This window comes from Hippocampus zosterae, chromosome 17 (assembly GCF_025434085.1).
Source record: "Hippocampus zosterae strain Florida chromosome 17, ASM2543408v3, whole genome shotgun sequence".
Lineage (NCBI taxonomy): Eukaryota > Metazoa > Chordata > Actinopteri > Syngnathiformes > Syngnathidae > Hippocampus > Hippocampus zosterae.
In genome coordinates, this window is record NC_067467.1 from 2395513 (window position 1) to 2415855 (window position 20343).

Consider the following 20343-nt stretch of genomic DNA (forward strand, 5'->3'; position numbering starts at 1 on the left):
CTGTAACCTTCTGTCGTATCCCAAAAATATTTTAGCGCATGTTTTTTTTTTTTTTACAGTGGATTAGATTGTAATCCTGCTTTGTTTTCTTTTTACTTTATAATTGTCACCACTAACTGAACAGATAGATACCATAATAAGGTTGCCACGTTCACAAACTACCGAAACACGGTAATTCATCATTTAATAGTCTTAAAAACAGGATTGTGCGCCCGCTGGACATTCTCCGAAATCCCAGGCCTCACCGCATCATAAATTTTTGGACACAAACCCCCCCCCAAAAAATATTTTCCACGAAGAGAGCTGATAAGGGGCCACAAAATGTCAACCTGCTGGAGAATCAGCGCAGATAAGTACGCGAGCTTAAAGCGGTGCAGCTCGTTGCTCAGCTGATTAGAGGTAAAGGATTGTGAAAGTCCACGCAAAGCTGATGCACACTGACTCATACGGTAGATGTGAGAGGAGGAGGAGGAGGAGGTGCGAAGGTTGCTACAGTGAATCACAGATGTGCGCCATGTTTACAAACTCAACCGCATCCTTCACTTCATACAATCCGGGTATATAGAACCGCGGTTCACCATCGAGATATCACGCATGGCGCTAAGATACAGAAAGAATGCAGAATCATCACCGTGGGCCTGCAAATACTGAACATTTCTACACGTTGAGGTTGCACAAAATAAACAGGCTCGCTGCTGCCACGCTGTGGCCTCTTGACCTCTGCACAACCCGACTCCCACAGCTTTCCCTCAAAATACCTTCATCATGACACACGCACACGCGTAGAAAGCAGCACCACATACATTACAAAATATACTTTATATAGAATATGATAACAAAGCACTTTTTTTCTCTCTCCATGGCACTTTGTGATCACCACGACACCTCCAAAAGAAGGAACACATGTGACAAGCAAACATTGAAAATGAACATTGTACAAATCAAGACAATACAGTGCATGAAACGATTACGGCTTCTGTACAGTCTCCACAACAACATCGATTGTTAAAAAGAGACACGGTTACGTTTCAGAGTGTTTGTGAAATAAGGAATGTACAGTAAACGTTTTGGGGGACTCTTGAAGCGGGGCGGGAAATAATCTCCGGTGCAAACCATGGAAAGATCCTGTAGCAGATCATTGAATAAAGTTCAGGTATGAGCCTGAAGGTATCGTGTGTACACACACACACACACATCGGGCAGGAGCCCTGCAACCATTGATTTTATTGGAACAACATTACGCATGTGGAGATGTAGCTACAGCTCGACTCGGACGCCGTCTGCACACTAGGCGAAGATTAAGACTGTAAGGCCAAAAAAAAAGGGGATCGAGTTCACAGCCTCTGAAATGTGACATGAAGACAAAGTCATTCTAATCCCTAATCAACAGTCATATTGATTGTTCATATAAAACGTGACCGAGCTCTACGTCAGGGGTGTCCAAAGTCGGTCCAGCTCTCCCAGGAGCAACACACCTGATTCACATCATCAGGATTGACGAGCTGATCATTTGAATCAGGTGCGTCACAGCTGGGGGAGCTGAAAACGGGCAGGACGGCGGCCCTCCGGCACCGACTTTGGACCCCCCCTGCTCTACGTTATCCCTGCAGACGGATCTAAGCGTTTTGCTTTTGTCAAATCTGGCTTTTTTCGTTTGATCACAACTGTCACCACAAAGAGCACAACACTTTTTCTACAGAGTGCTATTCACATTTTTCAGAAGGGATGGCAATCGGATTCACTGTCATTCGGTAGAGTGGAGAAGAGGAGGACGCTCACTTTTGAGGATTAGTGCCGGGATTGGCTTTACTTATCCCCCCCCCCGCCCCCCTCACATCCCTCCGTCTTGATCCCCGTCTGTGTGTGTGAGTGTGTGTGTGTGTGTCTGCCAGCCCAGTGTCGGCTTTAGCTACACAAGGCTGCAGCAACCGGTCTTGTGTTTCTGAGATTCGATGTAGTCGTGCAGCTGGAACTTGGGCTCGTTTGGCTGTTGTGTGGTTCTGTGCTTCAGCTCCCTGGTAGACCGAAAAGGAAAAGAGAGAGAGAGAGAACAAAAGGAAGTCAGATAGCGAGGGGGCGGATGAGCGGTAGGATGGAGCAACTCGAGTATATAAGGGATGGGTTGCGAAATGAAAACAGAAAAACCAACAAGAGATCTGTTCTTCGTTTCTCAAAAGCTCATTTCGAAGAAAAAATGTCCACTCATCCATCCGCCAGAACGTCGTTATCCTTGCGCAATCTAATGACGGAGGGTCAAACTTAATCATAACCGAGTTATGGTTGCCCTCCGGGGACAATTGTAATTGTGAAAGCACGTACTGTTAATCTGTATATGCTCTTCATCATATTGCGACATGACAATAAACGCCCCTTGCAATCCTTTGATTTGTTCTTATAGACGGCATCCTTGCTTCCGTGTGCACGGGATCTGGAAAATGTTCACCATTACAACCACTGACAAAGCACTTTTGCTTCTAGATGAGCTTTTGACGTTTCTTGCCATTTAAATTCAGCCTCACTAGATGAAAATAGCGGTACTGTACGGAAAAGTACAAGTACTGTAAATATTTTGAGGTTTCGGGCATTCTCTTCATCGTCAAGAATTGAATACAGTATATGCATGTGAGGTGCAGGTCAATTCAGCTGAGTGATGTGGATGTACGAAAAGAAAAATAAATGGATGGCTGAGAATTTCGTGGCGTTTTGAGAACTGTAGAAAGTGTTTGGGTGTTGAAGTTGGTATCGGGTATTAGCGAAGCACCGTGAAGCAGCTTTTACACTTACTTTGCGATGGCTAGAAAGGCCAGCTCCACGTTGATGCCAGTCTTTGCGCTGGTCTCCATAAATGGCACTCCATATTCCTTCAACAAAAACAAAAAAAATATGCGCTTATGAGACTATTCATAATGTGCTCCGCGTCTGTGGGAGTTTTTGTCCATCCCTCCAGAAGAGCAACCTTACCTTAGCCAACTTCTCCCCATCCTCCGTCTTGATCACCCGCTCTGCGGCCATGTCTGACTGTAAGGCGGCAGGATGAAAACAAGATAATGGGGCCGAGGTTGGAGGTTAGAGGTCATAGAGTCACTGAGCTCATTGTGACGGAGCAGGTAGGGCCCACAACGTCGGCCCAGCCGCGCGGCTCATCCTCTTACGCGGCAGCCCTGCTTGTATGTCTGCCCGATAAGAGGATGTTCCCGAGCCAAAGCTCCCGCTGAGCGAAGGAGTGTCACAAAATTCACTTCCAGCGGAGGACAGACGCCGCCATCCCAGCTGCTCTCAACACAAATAAGCCTCATTGACACGACATGACCCACTCACTGAGCAGAAAGTCCGCTCTCAACCGCCAGAGGGCGCCTTTTGACAGATTCGTTCACGACTGTTGCTGGCAGCAAGGACACTCGTCATCACCAGACGCATTGTGGAGAAAATGGTTTCCGGCAAGGGATTCTGAATTCATGATAGTGTTTCGAATATATGACGGGCTGCTTTTGTGTTTTCACGCGTGAAAGAAGAAAATGGCGGGGGGCGGAGGTGCTGATCTTCATGTGTTCAAATGTGAGCATTTTTCCGAACATGCACATGAGGAGTAAACGATGGCACAGTTCTCCTCCCATTCCTTTTGTGTAACACAAAAAGTAAAGAAAGGTTTGCTCACCTTGTTGCCGAGCAACATGATGACCACGTCCTTCTGGGCATAGTCATGTACTTCATTTAACCAAGCCTTTCAAAAAAAATGGAAGAAGACAGCAGTGATGTGTGACACATTTACAAACAAATATCTCAAGACTGCATCGTGCTCGTGCCCGTCCCCCCCCCCGAATGGGAGGGGGGCACGCCCATCAATCAATCGCTGTGAGAACGAGCCACCCGAGGAACACTTTTACTGCTTTTCATGATCTGTTTTGATAACATTGTGCCGCTTCCGGTGGAGGAAGAGGGAATGGAAGCTCTCATTGTGATTTGTAAAGGAGGCTTTTACAAGCAGGAAGTTGACAATACAAAGGCAGCGCATAGCCCCCCCCCCCCCCCAAATAAAATAACCTTACCCTGATATTGTCAAATGATGGCTTATTGGTGATATCATAAAGCAGAAGTAGTGCTGTAAAAAAAGGAAAAGACAATCTCTTTAAAAAGGAGCGCATGTCTTACTCTGTAGAAAGGTCGCTCCCACACACACACACACACAAAGGCAGTATGAGGAAGTAGACTAAACAAGTAAAGGTTACCTTGGGCATCTCTATAGTAGGCGTGTGTCACGCTTCGGAATCTTTCCTGGCCGGCTGTATCCCAGATCTGAAACAAGCCACATAATTACACAGTGACGCAAAACAGAAATGCTGCCCCACTGAACAAGCCAAACTGCAAACGACCGGCGGAGGAATGTACCGCGATGGCTTATAGACTGTCTGTTGCCCAAATCTAGTCACGGCCAATTTTCTGCTGGGTGTTTCTAACGTGGCAAGTGGGTTTACCGGCTCCCTCACGCTCGCTGGCGTTTGGTTGGTTGGTCTCTGGTCGTGGGTTCCAGCTGCGTAGCGACTTTTCGCAGTTAGCTTCCGTGCTAACGAGCTAGCGTTTCGTGAATGTGTCAAGAACACTCTTCAATTTGCTGACATCAGTCTGCTGAATGGCACCTATCCTTTTTTTTTGTTGTCAGCACTACAAATCACTTCACACAAAGTCTGCGCTAAGATACAAATCTTTCTTTTTTCATGGTCACGGTAATATTGAGAACGCGTCCTGCCATCAGATCTAAAGACAAACACGTGGCGCCGACCGTAGCCAATTGCGCTTTTCAAATCAAATGTGCTTTTACATCCGTCTGCCACACAAATGATTTTAACCCTCCGTGGGCGTTAAATTCCGCATCAACGGCAGCGTATGACGCAAGATGAACCATGGGAGAGCCGAGAGGTGAAGCCTCCAGCTACCGCAGAGGTATCTAATTATGTCACCTCCTACTGCCGTTCAACAAACAGGTTATGAGGATAGACGACCGGGTGCCTTTGAGCACGCGTGCTGCAAAATACGGGAGAGGGAAGGCGCGCTCGCTCACCTGGAGTTTGACTTTCAGGTTGTCGACGTCGACCACTTTATTCTAAGGGGCACAAGCAAGAAGAGCTGTGAGACGGCGCGGCGCGTGCTTGTTGGTATGAGGAAACGAATGACCTCCAATTTGAGGGGACTAAAAAAGCACAAAGGTGCAGCGTGTGGCGAAATAAAAGAGACAACTACAAGTGGCTTGTAAATGCCGCCAGGGAAAGTTAATTGCGAAAAAAAAAATCTGCACGCCACAGCGTCAGTGAGAGGACAATGGGCTAAATATCAAACGACTCCTACTGTTCATTTCCTGCTAACTCACAAGGCGGAAATATGATTTCCTGGGCAAAGTTTGGTCGAAAGCTGTTGCGAGCCACTCCAGCCAAAAGCCAAATAAAATACTGAATATTGCAAGAGAGAACATTTAAATCTTGACAGCAGCTTTTGTGATGTAATGTTAAAAAAAAGAAATAAATACCGTAAATAAAACAAAACAGCGTCCTGAAAGTCTTCTCAGGCCCAGCGGCCATGTGCAAGTCAGGACATTGTGCTTTGCTCACCTTTCCACAACAATAACCTTCCACCAGAAAGCAATTCACAGATAAGGGAAGTGTGAATATGAATACGCATCCAAAATATGTGCGTGAAATATGTGCGGGGGGGGGGACGGCCCTCAAGATATGTTCAGACCTCACAGAGGCAGCAACCTGGTGACTACTGTGCTATGGAAGAATGGCCATGGTTCAACCCTGCATTAGTTGCCATGGCTTTCTACCCCCCCCCACCCCCACCCCCCCAATAATGATGCGAGAGGAGCCTGCAAGCTACAAGGAAGCCTGCTGAAAATAGACCGGCCATGTTCCATAGCTGACAACAGCACTGCCTGCCTTTTCATGCACAAATAACAAACCCCGGCACTCAAACCGTTTGGCTCCATTTTCCAGCCGCTTTCGCAGCCGCGCTGAGCCTGAAGCAGACTATTTACGACGGCGAATGAACAGCGCGGCGGCGGCGGCGGACGCATGGCTTTCTTCAGTCTCACTTTGCTTTTCGATGGATCCTGAACACAGGACCTGTTGCATAGCCTTGAGTGGTGGAAAAAAAAATTGTCCTCAACGGAGAGGATCAGCAAAAGCTCTATCGGACGGGCAATCATTACGCTCCCTAATGTCTCCCTCGGTCCAGACAATACATCACTCTGGCTAATGCAACACAATTTCCGTCCCAAACCACCCGTAGTTGTCTCGCCATTAGCCGGAGTGTTTTGCGTTGATTGGATGAAACAAAAAGGTTAAGCGGGTACACTATTAAAAGACCACTTTTGTGTTTATGCCGACAGAGCGGTGATTCAGATTCCATAACAACTGTGCAGCGAGTGCGTCCTGAGCCACCCTGAGGTTTTACGGGGGGGGCGGGGGGGCAAATTCATATTTGCTCATGAATACAAATAATGCCTCTTTGTTGCTCGAGGTCAGGCGGTAAGGATGATTTCGGAGCGTCGCCAGCGCTGAGCAAAGGAGACGAGGATGTGGGCGTGCATCCATGTAAGGCGCAGCCGGCGGATCCTGGCGGCGCAAGTGGGCCGAGAACGCCACTGGCTGCCTGCTGCCAGGATTTGTACATTCGGCGTTACCGTCACACGAAGCGAGGGTGATAATTGGCACACACTCAAGAGTGGCTCGCTCTTTGCTTTCCAGTTGTCAGAGTAACAGGAATAGGAGACAAATGTGAGGAAAAGTAGCCATTGTTCCCCCCCCCCAAAAAAAAGGATAGCTCTCACCCTAAAGTCTATTCCAACGGTGGCAATAAAGTTGCCTCCCACGAATGCCCCGTCTTTAAATCGCAGCAAGATGCACGTCTTTCCCACGGAGGAGTCTCCCAACAGCATCACCTATCAATTAGAACAAAAGCCGTTAGCAGAGAGGAGGGGGGGGGCACAAAGGTGTGGTTCCAATTAAACGCAACAATGCTTTTGATAACAACTGCGATTCCTCTGTGGAGGAAATGAACATGGAGGGTTTCATGAGTCATTTTGTTGTTGTGCCATTGCGCAACAACTCCAGGATGAGCGGCTTCGGCAATAGCAAGACTGCTCCTGAGATGTCATCGACATGTGACACTGTGTGTGTGTTTTACAGTCAGATTCTGCCCAATTCAGTTGCAGTGTCTACCTGCCCCCCCCCCCCCCCCCCCCAAAAAAAATGCAAACATCTCTCATGATGACGCTCTGCAGCTGGAGCGACAACAAAACGCCTCGTCAACTTCCCCCTTATCCGCGTGTGCTCATTGAAGTCGCCGATGCGAGTGTTGATTCACTTCAACTCACCGCGGTAATTGCTCGGTGCCATTTAACTCAACTCTGCTATTGTTTGAGCATCTCGACAGTAACAGGTGTGTCTTTCCTGCTTTTGGGAATGGGAGGGGTGCAACAAGTACACCCTCAACAAATATTTGCATCGGCACATGTGGACAAAAGGGAAGCTTTACAGTCTTTCGCTAGCTTGCGAGAAATGCCAATTTCAAACTTTGGGGTCTGCACTAAAACAAGACACAAACGCACCACGTCTAAGCTTCTATACACTTTGTGACCACTATACCGCAACACAATATAGATGATATTAGGAAAAATACACACCTTGAAGGCAATATCATAATACTCGTTAATAGAAGCGCACCGCTCCAACACATATTTGGACGTGCCGTTTCTCGACTGCTTTCGCGTCAACGGTGCCTTCCTGATGGACATCGCGTTGGCAAATGATGCGTTCACGGAGCCAAAGCCACTCTAGTCCGAGATGTAGTCCAGTAAGGACGCACACAGTGTTGTGTGTGGATCGGTGTTTATGTTGAGTGTAGATCTCAGTCCGAGTCTCCGCCAGTCTCCAGCCCTTTAGCTCGCATGCTGTGCGGTCCCAAAAATGATGATCACCAGGAGGAAAAAAATAATGGAAAACGCTTCAGCGTTGAGTTACCCCCCAAAAATAAAATAAATAAAAATAAATGCAAGGGGGAGGGGAAACGCGAAGGGGCTAATTCTGAAGCATCGAGCAGTTATGAGAGCGGAAGATGACACACGGGCGGAAACATTTCTCTGCTTTGCATCCTGGCGTGGGCAGACGATATGAATTGACGAAGTGTGCGCGGCGCCAGCGTGCGAGTGCGCGCACGCACGTGCGTGAGCGTGTGTTTCATGAGTGAAAAATCATTTGGTACAGCCCCGAGGCTTATATTGTACCCAAAACAGCTGAAGGGGTCAGACGAGAGGAGACAGGTGTTGCCCATATTGACTGATTTATTTTTTACCTAATTCATTTGAACGCCCCTTGTGTTCGAACATTTCATTCATGACCACAGTGAAGACGTCACAGTTACCATCTTTCATTGGTTATTTCTGCCCTGAATCATTTCCCTCTCTCTTACTCTTCTTAACAGACAACCAACCGCCAACATTTGCTCTCGTTAAGAACAGATTCTATTTAAAAAAGACTCGGTTGCTTAATTAACATGTCGTACGTATCAAATCTTTTCAACAAGGGTCAATTTAACAATTCAATGTGTATTTCCCTACAGTGTTTAGCTCCCCCTAGCGTTCGTCATTAAAAAAAACACTGATACCAAATTAGCATTGCATTTTATCGCACGGTAATCTAAAATAATGGATTTTAAATCAACAAATAGACAGTTGTGGAGCATCTTCTGAAAACAAGTTGGCAACATTGATGGCGCTGATTGAGTGATTTTGGAACTGACTGGTTTCATCCCACATGAAAAAGAGTAGACTAAAAATAAAACCTCTGAAGATATTCCACAACACACCTAAATGCTGTTTGATCAATATTGGACAAATATCAGCAACGCTTCCCGTAAACTCTTGCTGTTAACATTTCATGAGATGTGCCACCAAATGCGAGTCAGTATGAAGAGAAGACCGTGATCTTTAAATGTCAAAGCTGACAAACATTTATGCAGCAAAATACCAGCAGATGGTCGTCGGTTCCGACATTAGATGCACTTGTGCAAACAAAAAAAAAACTGCATCCACAAAGGTATTCCCTTCATGTTTTATAGGTATCATAGTGTCCATTAGAACAGCGGTCCCCAACCGCCGGTCCGCGGGGCATTTGGTACCGGGCCGCACAGAAAGAACTTGCCTTAATTCCGTTTTATTTATGTCGGAATATGAAAGATGTTTTACATCCGTCTGCGTCACGCTTGACTTACGTCAAGCCACGCTTCTCGGTCACGTGACCGATTACGCTAAAAACAAAACATTGGAACTAGCAAAATGAGTACCCCCCCCCCCCCAAAAAAAAACGGCTTCTGTTATGTCATAACTTGAGTCCGGACAGCCTGCCGTGAGGCCTGTCCTTCTCATCACTCAGATGAATGTAGCAGCTTGTGTGAGGGTGGGAGGTGGAATCTTGCAAAACAAACTCTTGGTTGAGTGAGTGCGTGGAAGGAAGTGCGCTCACTGTGAAAGCGATGCCCACGGTGGTGGAGGTGAAGGACCCGGAGATTAAATTGCCCTGGTGCGAGAGTGGGCTTTTCCATTTTAGAAACTGGGCGGGAAGATATATTTTTTTCTTACTACTCCAATCATCCATCCATCTTCCTCTGCTTATCAGGGGTCAGCTGATCGCGGGTGCAGCGCCTTGACACTCGGGAAGTCCAGGCTTCCCTCTCCCCAGCCACTTTGTGCAGCTCACGCTTCCAAACCAACTCACATTTTACCACCAGCAAGCCTTTGGCGAAAAGATGACTTCCTATACAGAGTTCAGGTTCATTTCGCATTCTCAGCAGCTTAGAAGCTGGATGTTTCCATGGCAACGCAAAATTAGATTCCTTCAGAGCATGGCATCCATCTGAATTGTCGGGGCCATTGACGAGGGACATAATGACGCTCATAATCGCCCTAATGAATGCAGCAGATGAACACATTCACTTGGTTGGATTCATTGTGAAACATTATCGCATTTATACTAAATTATTTTATGATTTCGTGCAGGTGACTAATCTAACAGGAAAATGGAGTGCAAAATGTGGATATCTGTGTCCTTTTTATTGACTTGTTGGAGACCCACGGTGTACACGAGCCCACCCCGAAGACCTCCTTAGAGTACCAAAGCAGCAAAGGACGGAAAACTCAACCTCTCCATCACTGACCAGGAAATAAAATCGAAGTAGCTAAAACCACAAGTTTTGATACTAGTTTAAAATTGAAAAGACACATTGACACACTTGTTCGCAAACAGTACACAGTATAAAAAAATAACATCTGCAGTTCTCTTTTTACAGACATGGGGCTTCACTGAAGCAACTGCACTGTGCAAGGTATACAAGGTCACTTGAAAAACACAAATTTTAAGAATAACAACAACAAAAAGAACACATTACATGTGTTAAAATTGCAAACTAAGATGCAGACCGAGCAGGCAGAAATTGCACATCTTGGGACCCTTTAACTTGCAGTAAACAAGTAATCTCAGTCAAATAAAGGCAGCTTCGATTTATCTTTCGAGAATTCTAAAAACACACACAAAAAAAAATAAAAGCATACAGTGTTTATCCTTTCCGGTCAGAGGACGTTAAGTGTTCAACCAATGCACGGGCGTCGTGAAGTGTAACGAGACTTTGAAATTCCTTTCCTACGTTGGCTTCAAAATTAGAAGCAGTGGTTATAGAAGAGATCAACCCACGTTTTCGGATCATGGGGACGTCGAATGAAGGTATCTGCCGAGTTTCCAGATACTTTCTGGGACCACAAAGAAGGTTTTTAGCATTCACACCAAATACCTTTTGAAATGTTAGAACATGTCTACATGTGTAAAAAAATATTTAGCAAAAACAGATGAGTGAGACAAGGAATCAATACTTGCGTCGTGAGTGTCCCACAACTTTTGCCATCACAACGTAATCAACTGAATTTTGGTACTGCGACCGTTCCACGTTTCCGATATAAAATGCTTCAAAATAAGCATAACACGACCCCCAAGTTTTGTTCCGGTCATCGGATGAGAACAGAAACAGGGCAAGAAGACTGTAGTTGAGCTCAAACTGCATCCTGACCCCCAAGTCGAGAAAAACTGACCATTGGTGAAGGGCGATGTTTCATTCGCCTACTGGTCTCGGAACCATCGCTGTTTGTCAGCACGGAATTAAAAAAAAAAAATGCATCAGGCATTCATACCATCCTGCAAACCGAAGAAAACTCCCTGGGCTCGCAATCGTCAATGTGCAAATTTCCAGCGTTCACCTCTCGCAAGTCATTTCTACTGAGAACGTCGTGACTCTTCAGTGCAAGATGTCATGTTTTTGAGGCCTTGAGCTTGGAGCCAAAATGGTTCGCTCGGAGCTCTCGTTGCCGCTTGAAGCCTCCGGCACAGGCATCCTCTTCCTGTAACAGCCCCCCCCCGGCCCCCCTCCACTGGGGCTACCTGATTCTCCCGTCACTTTTAACTGGACCCAGTTCAGACTTGGGATCCGGGGACAGGGAGCTCCACGTCGTTTTGGAGCACGGCTCCAAGGCGGTGCAAGATGAAGTCTGCGTGGCGCACATATCCCCGATAACCCAGAAGTTCGCCACACTGCGGTCGACCCACGCTTCGAGGGGCGGGCCCACCAACATGGCGTTGCGTTGCGCTTCCAGCATGGCGGGCTCTTGAGGCGGCAGCTTCAGGATGGAACTCAACTGCTGGAAGCTCTGCTCCAGATACAAATTTCCCGGCGGACCCGCGTGGAGCCAACTGTCCTTGTCTGTGGGCAGGCATTCATGTGGACAGACAAAGAAAGCACAATGACAATTATTTTATTTTGATGGGTGCTGAAAATGTCGGATCAACCGCAATCAAATGCTATGAGATGAACAACAATCCAGAACAATCTCCTTATAGGAATGCATTTCTTCATTTTCTGGTATTGTGATGAAGATCAACTACGTGGAATTTCATGCAGTGCCTGATCGTTGACTATGGCGTGGCTTCAGTTTCCACAAAGTCACTGCTGAATGCGATTGCATCTCCACACATTCCCTGAGGGTAACTGGCAACCACTCCACCGTGTCGTCTACGTTCCGCCAAAGTTAGCTTTCCCAATACCGGGGCAAGCAGTATAGAAAATAGATATGGATGAATGGAACTGTGAAAAAAAACTGAAAACTGGGAGGACATTTCTAAGCCTTCTTAAACGCTAGCTGGATCTTAGGGAATAATAAACTGCTCCCAGAAATAATATTCTGCCATCTGGTGGTTCTGCTTTGAACTTCAGTCTTCACTACACCTGAACATCATGTCTTGCAGCTTTTCCAAACGCAAAATATTGGATACTATCATGTTGACTGGGATGTGCACGTGAGTTATTTAGATTCGGCTATTTGTGGGATTTGATTTGAGCCCAATAAACATCAACTAATAATATTTTTTTTTAAATAAAATAAAAATAAGCCTCACCTTTGCGCAGCGGCTCCTTATCTTTGAAGCTCAAAGGCATGACGAGAAAACGAACTTGGGCCACGTGCTCCCACTGTTTCAAGACGCGTACCATCCAAACGCCAGGCCGTAGGGGGCGCTGCAGCGGTGGCTTGTACTGGGTGTATTCTGCGTCTGCGTCCACTTTAATGTCGTAAGAAGCCGCCACCACCTGGCCCGGGTCAATCCACACGATGGTGGCTGTGAGGTTGGGTCCTCGGGCCCATTTCTGAACTGCAAGCGGTTCATCCAAAGGTCCGATGAGCCCGCCAAAATTACGAAATACTCTTTCCTTCGGATCCCATTCTGTTCCGATCTGTTTGGGAAAAGCATCACAGGTTTATAAATACATACTTTATGTTAGTATTCTTTTTTTTTTTTAGAACAGCGTTGAATCCATCTGACGCGAATCCCCTTAGTGTGCTCACCTCAATGTTTTTGAGCCTTTCAAACTCCTTCAGATTTTTCTCAAGCACCAACGCCGCCTGGGGCACAGCCCACGTCTCGATTGACTCCTTGACCTTTGTTCCCGCAGCTTGAACCTCCTGACGTATCAAGTACCCTTGAAAGCGGTCATCATAGAAGTACAAGTGCACTGACGAAGGGTAGCCGATAGTTTCAAACCTGTCTCGATGGGAGAGGGGGCGGGGGGGCATTGTGTTATTTAGATGGCAAACTTAAAAAAAACAAATAATTTAAGTTAAAAACAAAACATCTGTATCACTTTATAACTCCCAAAAGTTTTCCGGACCTGCAGGCCTCTTTTCCGCCCTGAGGTGTTGCAAGACTTTTCAGGCCCAGTCGAAACAAAGAAGCGTGAGCGGTGAGTGCCACGTCAGTGAGCGAGCCCACGCCATCCATCTGCTCAAACTGGTTCTCCCAGTACGCCTTAATGGCAACAGTTCCTGGTGCATACTGGCCATACAGGTGGGTGTCCAGGATGTCAATGGCTTCCTGGTTTACCGAAGCCTCAAATTTGCGTGCAAAGAATGTCGGTCGGGACAATTGCTGTGGTTAAAAAAAAAAAAAAAAAAACCAAGACAATCAGTGGCAACAAAGCACGTCAATGCCGTTTTGTCTTGTGCTGACTCACTCACCTGGATGCGAATGAGATCTTGGGGTTTGAAGTCATTGGGGGAGCAGCCACACCAATCCACAATGTGCTTGTACTGGCATTTACAGCCCAGTTTACGATTCCAGTTGGTCACACGCAGGTTGTTGTCCACCAGGCTGTCGCACATGTGACTGTTTCCCAGCACGGTGTGGAAGAAAGACTGTCAAGAGAGCGGAAAGCGGGTTTTGCGAGGCGGAGGCAGAGTCGCATCGGAACCGTGAGGGCCCACCTGTGGCCGACTCACCTCAGCGGGGAGCAGGGTATAGGAATAGAACCGCTTCAGCCCCGACACCAGCTCGTCCTGGGAATTGATGACGTACTCCACAAAACGGCGGGTGAGTGCAAACCAATCCGAGCCGCCTGACACTTCCAGGCCCTCCGGGATGTTGCGCTCTCCCAGGCGCCACATGTGGTTGTCGCACTCGTGGAACAGGCGATCGAGGCCCTGCTTCTTAATGAACCTTGAACACAAAGCAAGTCGCGCCGATTGATTGGCGAAGCATTTTCCAAGATGGCTTGACCACAGATTTGTGAATGCCAGGGTGAAAGGATTTTTCTTGCCCACTGATTAGCGCCATAAGTCGTGTCAACTGCTCAGAAGGTGCTTCATCTCATCACCGATTTGTAGACCAACAGCAGAAAATGTCATGCGAGTTTGTCATCACTCCAAGCTAAACCAGTGTGCCAGCATGGTTACATACTGTAATTGCCGCTGACTTTTATTAGCTCCATTTTTTTCCGCCCCTGGTTACATTTTGTTGAGTTCTTTCATTCATGTGATTACTAATTAAGAAAAATGTGACTACATTTACAAAACCATAATCTTTTTAATAATGATGCTTGTGTAAAAAAAAAAAACCCACACAATTTTCAATTCAAATTTGCGGCTTAAACTGATTTGTTTTTTTAATGTATTTCACACCAAGCAGCCTCACCTGGCGTTCTCTCTGCCATGGGACTTGAGGAAGTTCTTGTCTCTATGTTGTGATAAAAAGGCTACCAGCTCATCATTAGTCCTGTTGCGTAAAAAAAAAAAAAATAAGGTTAAGTGAGGAAACCACATTTTTAAAAAAAATTCTTTGGAATGCACTGATTACACATTTATGTAAGGAACAACTTTTTCATTCAAACTGTACATCAGAGGATGAGTACATTTATCGTTAGTCCCGTGGATGACTTTCCCCAAAATTCTGCTGAACGCGTCTTTTGCTTAATCGCGTATTCCAAAATGAGAAGTTGAGAAGTAGCACCCAAAATGGTGATTTATGGATGAGGCAGATAGATGAGGAAACAATGCCAAAAAGATTGAGCCAACTCCACAAAGCTTTATGGAGACTTGCTCTCATCGATATGGGGGGGGGGGGGGGGGGTTATGTGTGGTCGACATTGTTTCTATAAATTTGGCTGACCAACCTGGTGGGGAAGTCCGTGCCGCTGAGGTTGATGAAAAAGTCCCACTTCCAGTCCCTCATGGAGAGGAGATCCGTCATGCTGCGCAAGTACGCTTTCAGCAAGCTGGCACCCCCCCAGATGGTCACCATCCTCCAGGGCGTGGCACGAATATTTGGGTACTGCTGGGCTATTTGGAGGACTTCGCGATGCATGTAGCCCGACCGCTGGAAGGGTTCGGAGCAGGAGGTCAAAGGAAGACACAAGGATTTTTTTTTTTTCGGGTGACAAGCTCTTCATGTTAACACGTCATGTTTTGGTGTGGTACCACGGCAAAATGATACACACACACACACACACACGCGCGGAAAGAGAATGAAATGTCACAACACTAAAGCATGAATCATAGAGCTATAAAAAAAAAAAAATCTATAAAAATAGTAGCAAACATTTTCTTGTCAAAGTGACAGTAGAATAAATCATCAGAAATCATACTCGGGAGAAACTGCTCAACGGCGATTGCGCAATCGAGGGGGAACATCGATGCATGCGGAACCATTACAACTATCGTAAAACTGCACGAGTCGCGGGGAAAAATAAATCACGTTGGGAGATGCGTTTGCTGAATTAACAGTGACTTGTTTCCAGACCAACGCACCGAATTCAAGTTTCTGGTGTGATAAGCAGTTGACAGGAATGAATCACGTGGGGGCACAACCAGATGAGTCAAGATAGACGCTCTAAAAACACCACAAACAAATACCGCAGATATCCTTTGCCCTCGAGCCATTTAAAAGAAAACACTCGTAGTGCAACCGATATAAATGCAAAGTCTCAGAACTCACACCAGCAGCAGGTTGAATTCCAACGGCACGTGATGGCGGAGTCCGCTAAATCCAGCTGCTAAGAATAACTTTGCTTTATTCTAATCCCCTCAACCATGCTGTTAGAACTGTAGGATAAATGTAGCCTACATCACACCGGCGGACAACACTTTTTTTTTTTTAAGCTCGGGGCATCCAACAGCCCCCCCCTCCGCAAAAAAAGGTGACAAAAATCACATCCATTTCTCATTTTCCGACTGCTTCATAAGAATGGTGACAGACTCCGCCTTCTTTTAACTTTGCTGCTGTGAATTGGGAATTTCTCCGTTGCGAGACGAATAAAGGTTTTCTTATCTTACCTTGTCTACGTGGATGTAGTAGAAGTGATCCGAGTGGTATATGGCTTTAATGAGACGCTTGAGCTGCCGTACCGAGCGGCCGTGGACCATCAAGACAAAAACCACGCGGACGGGGTCCTCAATCTTGGCCAGGCTGTTGTCCAGCTCCCCGAGTGACTGAACTGCACTTGATACACCTGATGAAGGAAGACATTAAAAAAAAAAAACACTTTTTTTTTTAAAGGTATGGGGCTAAAAAAACAGACCGCGAGCCTGATATGTGTGCATCGCGTGGCGGGTTCTCACCAAGGTGGGGGCAGAATTGCGGAAGGGCATCTGGCATGAGCTGCCCGGCCTGATGCATGCACACGATGTTGGCGATGTCCTGGCGACACTGCTGTGAGCCGGCACGATGCAGGGCGGACCACGCGTCCTTGCCTTTGATCTGACATTTGGCCTCAAAATCACCGTTGGGGGCTTGGTGTGCCCCGTCCACGCTGCCCGGCTCACCCGGTAAGGCGGCAGCGGGTAACCGGGCTGCCATCAAGCCATCGGCACCACCTCGCAGATCGCTCAAGTTACTGGACGGGTCATGTGGCGCAACGCCATCCAATCCGGTGCCGGTTTGGCCCTGCTCGAGGGGTTTCTTAAGCCTGATCGCCGGCTTTCCTTGTCTTCGGCTGTTCCCTTTTCTTAGCGCGCCGGTTGCCGTGCCTCCTGTCCTTTCCAGCCTGCCCTTCCATCTGCCCTTGTTACTCCCAGACACCGGGTTGTGTCTTTCTAATAGCGCGAGATCCCTCTTCTGGTCCTGGCTGCTGTTGTCGGGCAGTTTAGAGCGTCTTGTTTTTTTCTATGGAGGAAAGCTGAGAGTGAGTGACAGAGGAAAACCACAACATACAAAATCAAACCTTTTGGCACATCCATTTTGATGATACCAGGAAACCTTAAAAGACCACATTACGCTTCGCCGCAAAGATATCTTTTTAGCTCGGTTGATTTTTTTTTTTTTTTCTGGAAGCTAATCTGCACACAAACATTTGGGGAGAGACATAACAAACCCAATGAATCACTGCAGAAAGCTGAGCCAGCCCACCCCATGGCAAAGATTGCAGGGGGAAAAAAACATGCGCTGGTGACGTCTTTGCGCGCATTCCACACACGCAGGAAAAACGGCATCCAAACCTCAAAGATCGGAACAGCTTGAAAATCATAATCAGGGAGCTCCACCGCCCGACAGACATTCAAAGACACCCGCGTATATACAGTGTGAACGATGTGCATGATTGGACATGCATTCCATCATTCGGTGAGTTTGGCACCCTCACTTTTTTTTCTTGCATTGCTATCAGCAGATGAGGTGGGACCTGAGCTGCCTCGTGTCCTACAGTTGCCGGGCCTACTCGCCAAAGATGACAGAAGCATTCGAGGGCCGGAGCTTTGCGGTGGGGTAAGGAGGGAAATAACACACCAGTCGGCCTGTAAACCGCTTGCCAACCAAAACGGCACTGCCGCTTACAATCGCCGCCTCCCTGAAAGCCGTCACGACAGCGGCAAGGAACATAAAAGAACAATTCTGCCTAGTAACAAGTATCCGATGAAGAGTTTGCGACATGAAGACGAACAAAGAGTGGAAATGACATCGTTTAATTAGAGTTTACATTTTGTTTTGTTGGCTTGACGCTGTATCTGAGAAAAATACTTACTAGTGCTAATAAATGTGTGACACACTTTACTAAAGACGACGAACATCCTCATGTAGCTAACGTTTCACTTTTCCTTATCAGGCATTTGCACAGCTTTTAATTAACACCGGCGGGACAAAAGGTTCTGATTCAAAGCCAGGCTCGTCAGACTTTGCTTTCCAATTAATGGGGAGGAAAAGCATGTCGGCATCGCCATTCTATGAAGCGGGCGGCCGCTCCGAGCGTCAAGTTCTCGCCGACGCCGATAAGGACTTTTCGGTCTTTTCAGTCCTTCCCCTTTTATGTGGAAGATTTTCATAGAACACATTGTGATGACTCGGTGTTATTAGGGTGTGCTTAAAATTGACGGGCACGTCGCCGCATAATTAGATTACGAAAGAAGCAAGTCGATGCAAGGACCATAAAGCTTTCGAGTTCAACCCACCCATTTTGGGGGATTTACAGAGCGGGGTTTAATTTTGAATGCTTCGGCCTGAAATTTGAGTGTTCAAACGAGCATTGACGTGTGTGATCCTGTTGCATGTACGAGATGGAGTAAAGTGACCAATTTAGCATGACAGATCAGAAAAACAAAAATGACTGCATACGTCTTGATCAGGGCTGCTTAATTTGGCTGAGACCAAAAAAAACAACAACAACAGAATGTCAAATCACATGCAAAACACAAACTTTTCATCATTCAAAGATCTTTAGTTGCCTTTCACCTCAGGTGTCAGGTAACATTAACACACAAAACGTGCCCAAATGCCACAACGAGGTGTATTTAAAATAAGTTTAAAATTAAAAGCATTTCATTTGTTAGGATTTGGGCTTTGAAATTAAGAGGGTCTTGGGTTCAAATTGTTGGAGCGATGCTAGTCTGCTCTATGACGACTGGTGGCACTTTTTGCACCTTTTCCACTCTGACACTTGACCTTGCATGCACCCATCCGAATCTCTACGTGCTGTGCGACATAAATATGCAAAGTATGTGTTTAATTTCCGTTTGAGGGATTATAATGAGTATAATAATCCATGCATCCACGCACTTTCTCTACGGTTTATCCTCATTAAAGTCACGGGGGAGCTTGTGGCTATCCCATCTGACTTTGTGCGTGTTTTGCAACGGGGCATGAAAACCCAAGCGAGCACGCAGAGAATTGCATGCAAACGCCACAAAGTCGGACCGAAGACGAGATTCGAAACCCGAAAAGTGAAGCAGACGTATCATATGCTACATTACAAGAAAAATTTATGCATTGCAGCGCGATCGTAACAATCTTTTCTCCACAAGTACATCAGGCACAGGGACTGTTCGAGTGTATGACCAAACAATCCTGGTCATCCAACATATCATTGGACTTTTTTAAGAGTTATGTTTGGTTTGTGAATTGCCAAGTACGATCGGTCTAGTGACAGTCAAGGCTGACTTCGATCGAGTCCCAGCGAAGCCCCTTCTCGGCTAGCTGTGCCCCTTCTCGGCTAGCTGTGCCCCTTCTCGGCTAGCTCTGCCCCTTCTCGGCTAGCTCTGCCCCATCTAAAGTGACACGGAGCTAAGCTAGCGGTTAGCGGCTCCAAATAAACCGAGCGGAAATCCGCGTCATCCCGGTAAAAGAACGAGTGGATCGTTGCTCACCTGCGCCTCGCCCTCTTCCAGACTTTTCAAGCTCCACACGACGAGACCTTGGATGAGGAGGATGGTTATGGCGGCGGCAATCGCGAGTTTGTATCGTCGGAGGAGCTTCTGCACTCTCGCGCTGGCCACCATTTTTCCCCCTTCGGTTTGTTAACTTGAAGTAGAGAGCCTGGATCGCTTCGTCGGCGAAGCGCGCGCACGCAAAGCGTTGCGCGCCCCCGCTCTCCTCAAATTGACGACCATTCTTGTTCACTCGGGAATTCGTCCTTGGGTGCTCCACTTACGGTTAATTAGAACACTTACGCAAAATGAATATGTCCTGAAAAAACATTAAGTCCTCTGTCCTAGCAAAATGTCCTAAATTGAGGTGTAAAAAGTTGCCACACTTGTTCGGGTGCTTCCATGCAAGTAGAGGTATATTGTGGTGAATGTAAATATCTTATTTCAGATTGATAATACTTGAATTCATAATGCCCCAAAACAGTAAAGATGCTGGTGGGGAGCAGTAATGAAGTATTTTTACCTCTCCACCGGTATTGTATTATTGGAGATTATGAAGGCATTTCCCCCCTTTTTCTCTTTTGTGGATTTGTATCTATCTTGCGTCCATTGGCAGCTTGCTTCACAATTTCCATATGTGTACTAAATGTTGGCATATTAATACAGTTCACGTTATATTTAATTATTTGCGTTTTGCAATGGTGCAGTTAGCCAGCTGAAAAGAAACTCAAGCACAGATTTACATAAACTCATAATCCCAACTCCAACCTGAGTACTTCAGCGGGCAGCCTCTGAAACAGATTAAATAATAAGTGACCATATAATCTTCGCCAGAGCTGCATAATGTTGTTATACGC

At 46.6% G+C, this 20343-nt stretch overlaps 2 protein-coding genes across 2 annotated transcripts; both read right to left on the bottom strand.

The window, feature by feature from the left end:
• Nucleotides 1–800: 800 nt before the first annotated feature.
• On the bottom strand, nucleotides 801–8179 carry LOC127589864 (ras-related protein Rab-37-like). Its single transcript, XM_052049183.1, has 9 exons — nucleotides 7676–8179; nucleotides 6821–6931; nucleotides 5057–5098; nucleotides 4227–4293; nucleotides 4047–4099; nucleotides 3656–3721; nucleotides 2962–3018; nucleotides 2785–2861; nucleotides 801–2015 (listed from the first exon to the last, which is right to left on the bottom strand). Exons 1-9 carry the CDS (start codon nucleotides 7784–7786, stop codon nucleotides 1910–1912), a joined length of 690 nt encoding a protein of 229 aa, XP_051905143.1. The 5' UTR covers nucleotides 7787–8179; the 3' UTR covers nucleotides 801–1909.
• A 1903-nt stretch (nucleotides 8180–10082) lies between these two features.
• On the bottom strand, nucleotides 10083–19668 carry xylt2 (xylosyltransferase II). The gene is made up of 11 exons (XM_052049149.1): nucleotides 19487–19668; nucleotides 16475–17018; nucleotides 16190–16365; nucleotides 15031–15233; nucleotides 14553–14633; nucleotides 13862–14078; nucleotides 13601–13777; nucleotides 13255–13511; nucleotides 12932–13127; nucleotides 12486–12819; nucleotides 10083–11793 (listed from the first exon to the last, which is right to left on the bottom strand). Exons 1-11 carry the CDS (start codon nucleotides 19616–19618, stop codon nucleotides 11471–11473), a joined length of 2640 nt encoding a protein of 879 aa, XP_051905109.1. The 5' UTR covers nucleotides 19619–19668; the 3' UTR covers nucleotides 10083–11470.
• Nucleotides 19669–20343: the final 675 nt, after the last annotated feature.

What these genes read in the sequence shown, in the direction of transcription:
- xylt2 (XM_052049149.1), bottom strand. Translation starts at nt 19,618, where the DNA reads ATGGTGGCCAGCGCGAGAGTGCAGAAGCTCCTCCGACGATACAAACTC. An exon ending in ACTACATCCACGTAGACAAG is followed by an intron (nt 15,234 to 16,189) that starts GTAAGATAAGAA and finishes GAACCCTTCCAG; the next exon opens with CGGTCGGGCTACATGCATCG. An exon ending in AAAGGCTCAAAAACATTGAG is followed by an intron (nt 12,820 to 12,931) that starts GTGAGCACACTA and finishes TTTCCCAAACAG; the next exon opens with ATCGGAACAGAATGGGATCC.
- LOC127589864 (XM_052049183.1), bottom strand. Translation starts at nt 7,786, where the DNA reads ATGTCCATCAGGAAGGCACCGTTGACGCGAAAGCAGTCGAGAAACGGC. An exon ending in CTACTATAGAGATGCCCAAG is followed by an intron (nt 4,100 to 4,226) that starts GTAACCTTTACT and finishes CTTTTTTTACAG; the next exon opens with CACTACTTCTGCTTTATGAT. An exon ending in TCATGTTGCTCGGCAACAAG is followed by an intron (nt 3,019 to 3,655) that starts GTGAGCAAACCT and finishes GCCGCCTTACAG; the next exon opens with TCAGACATGGCCGCAGAGCG.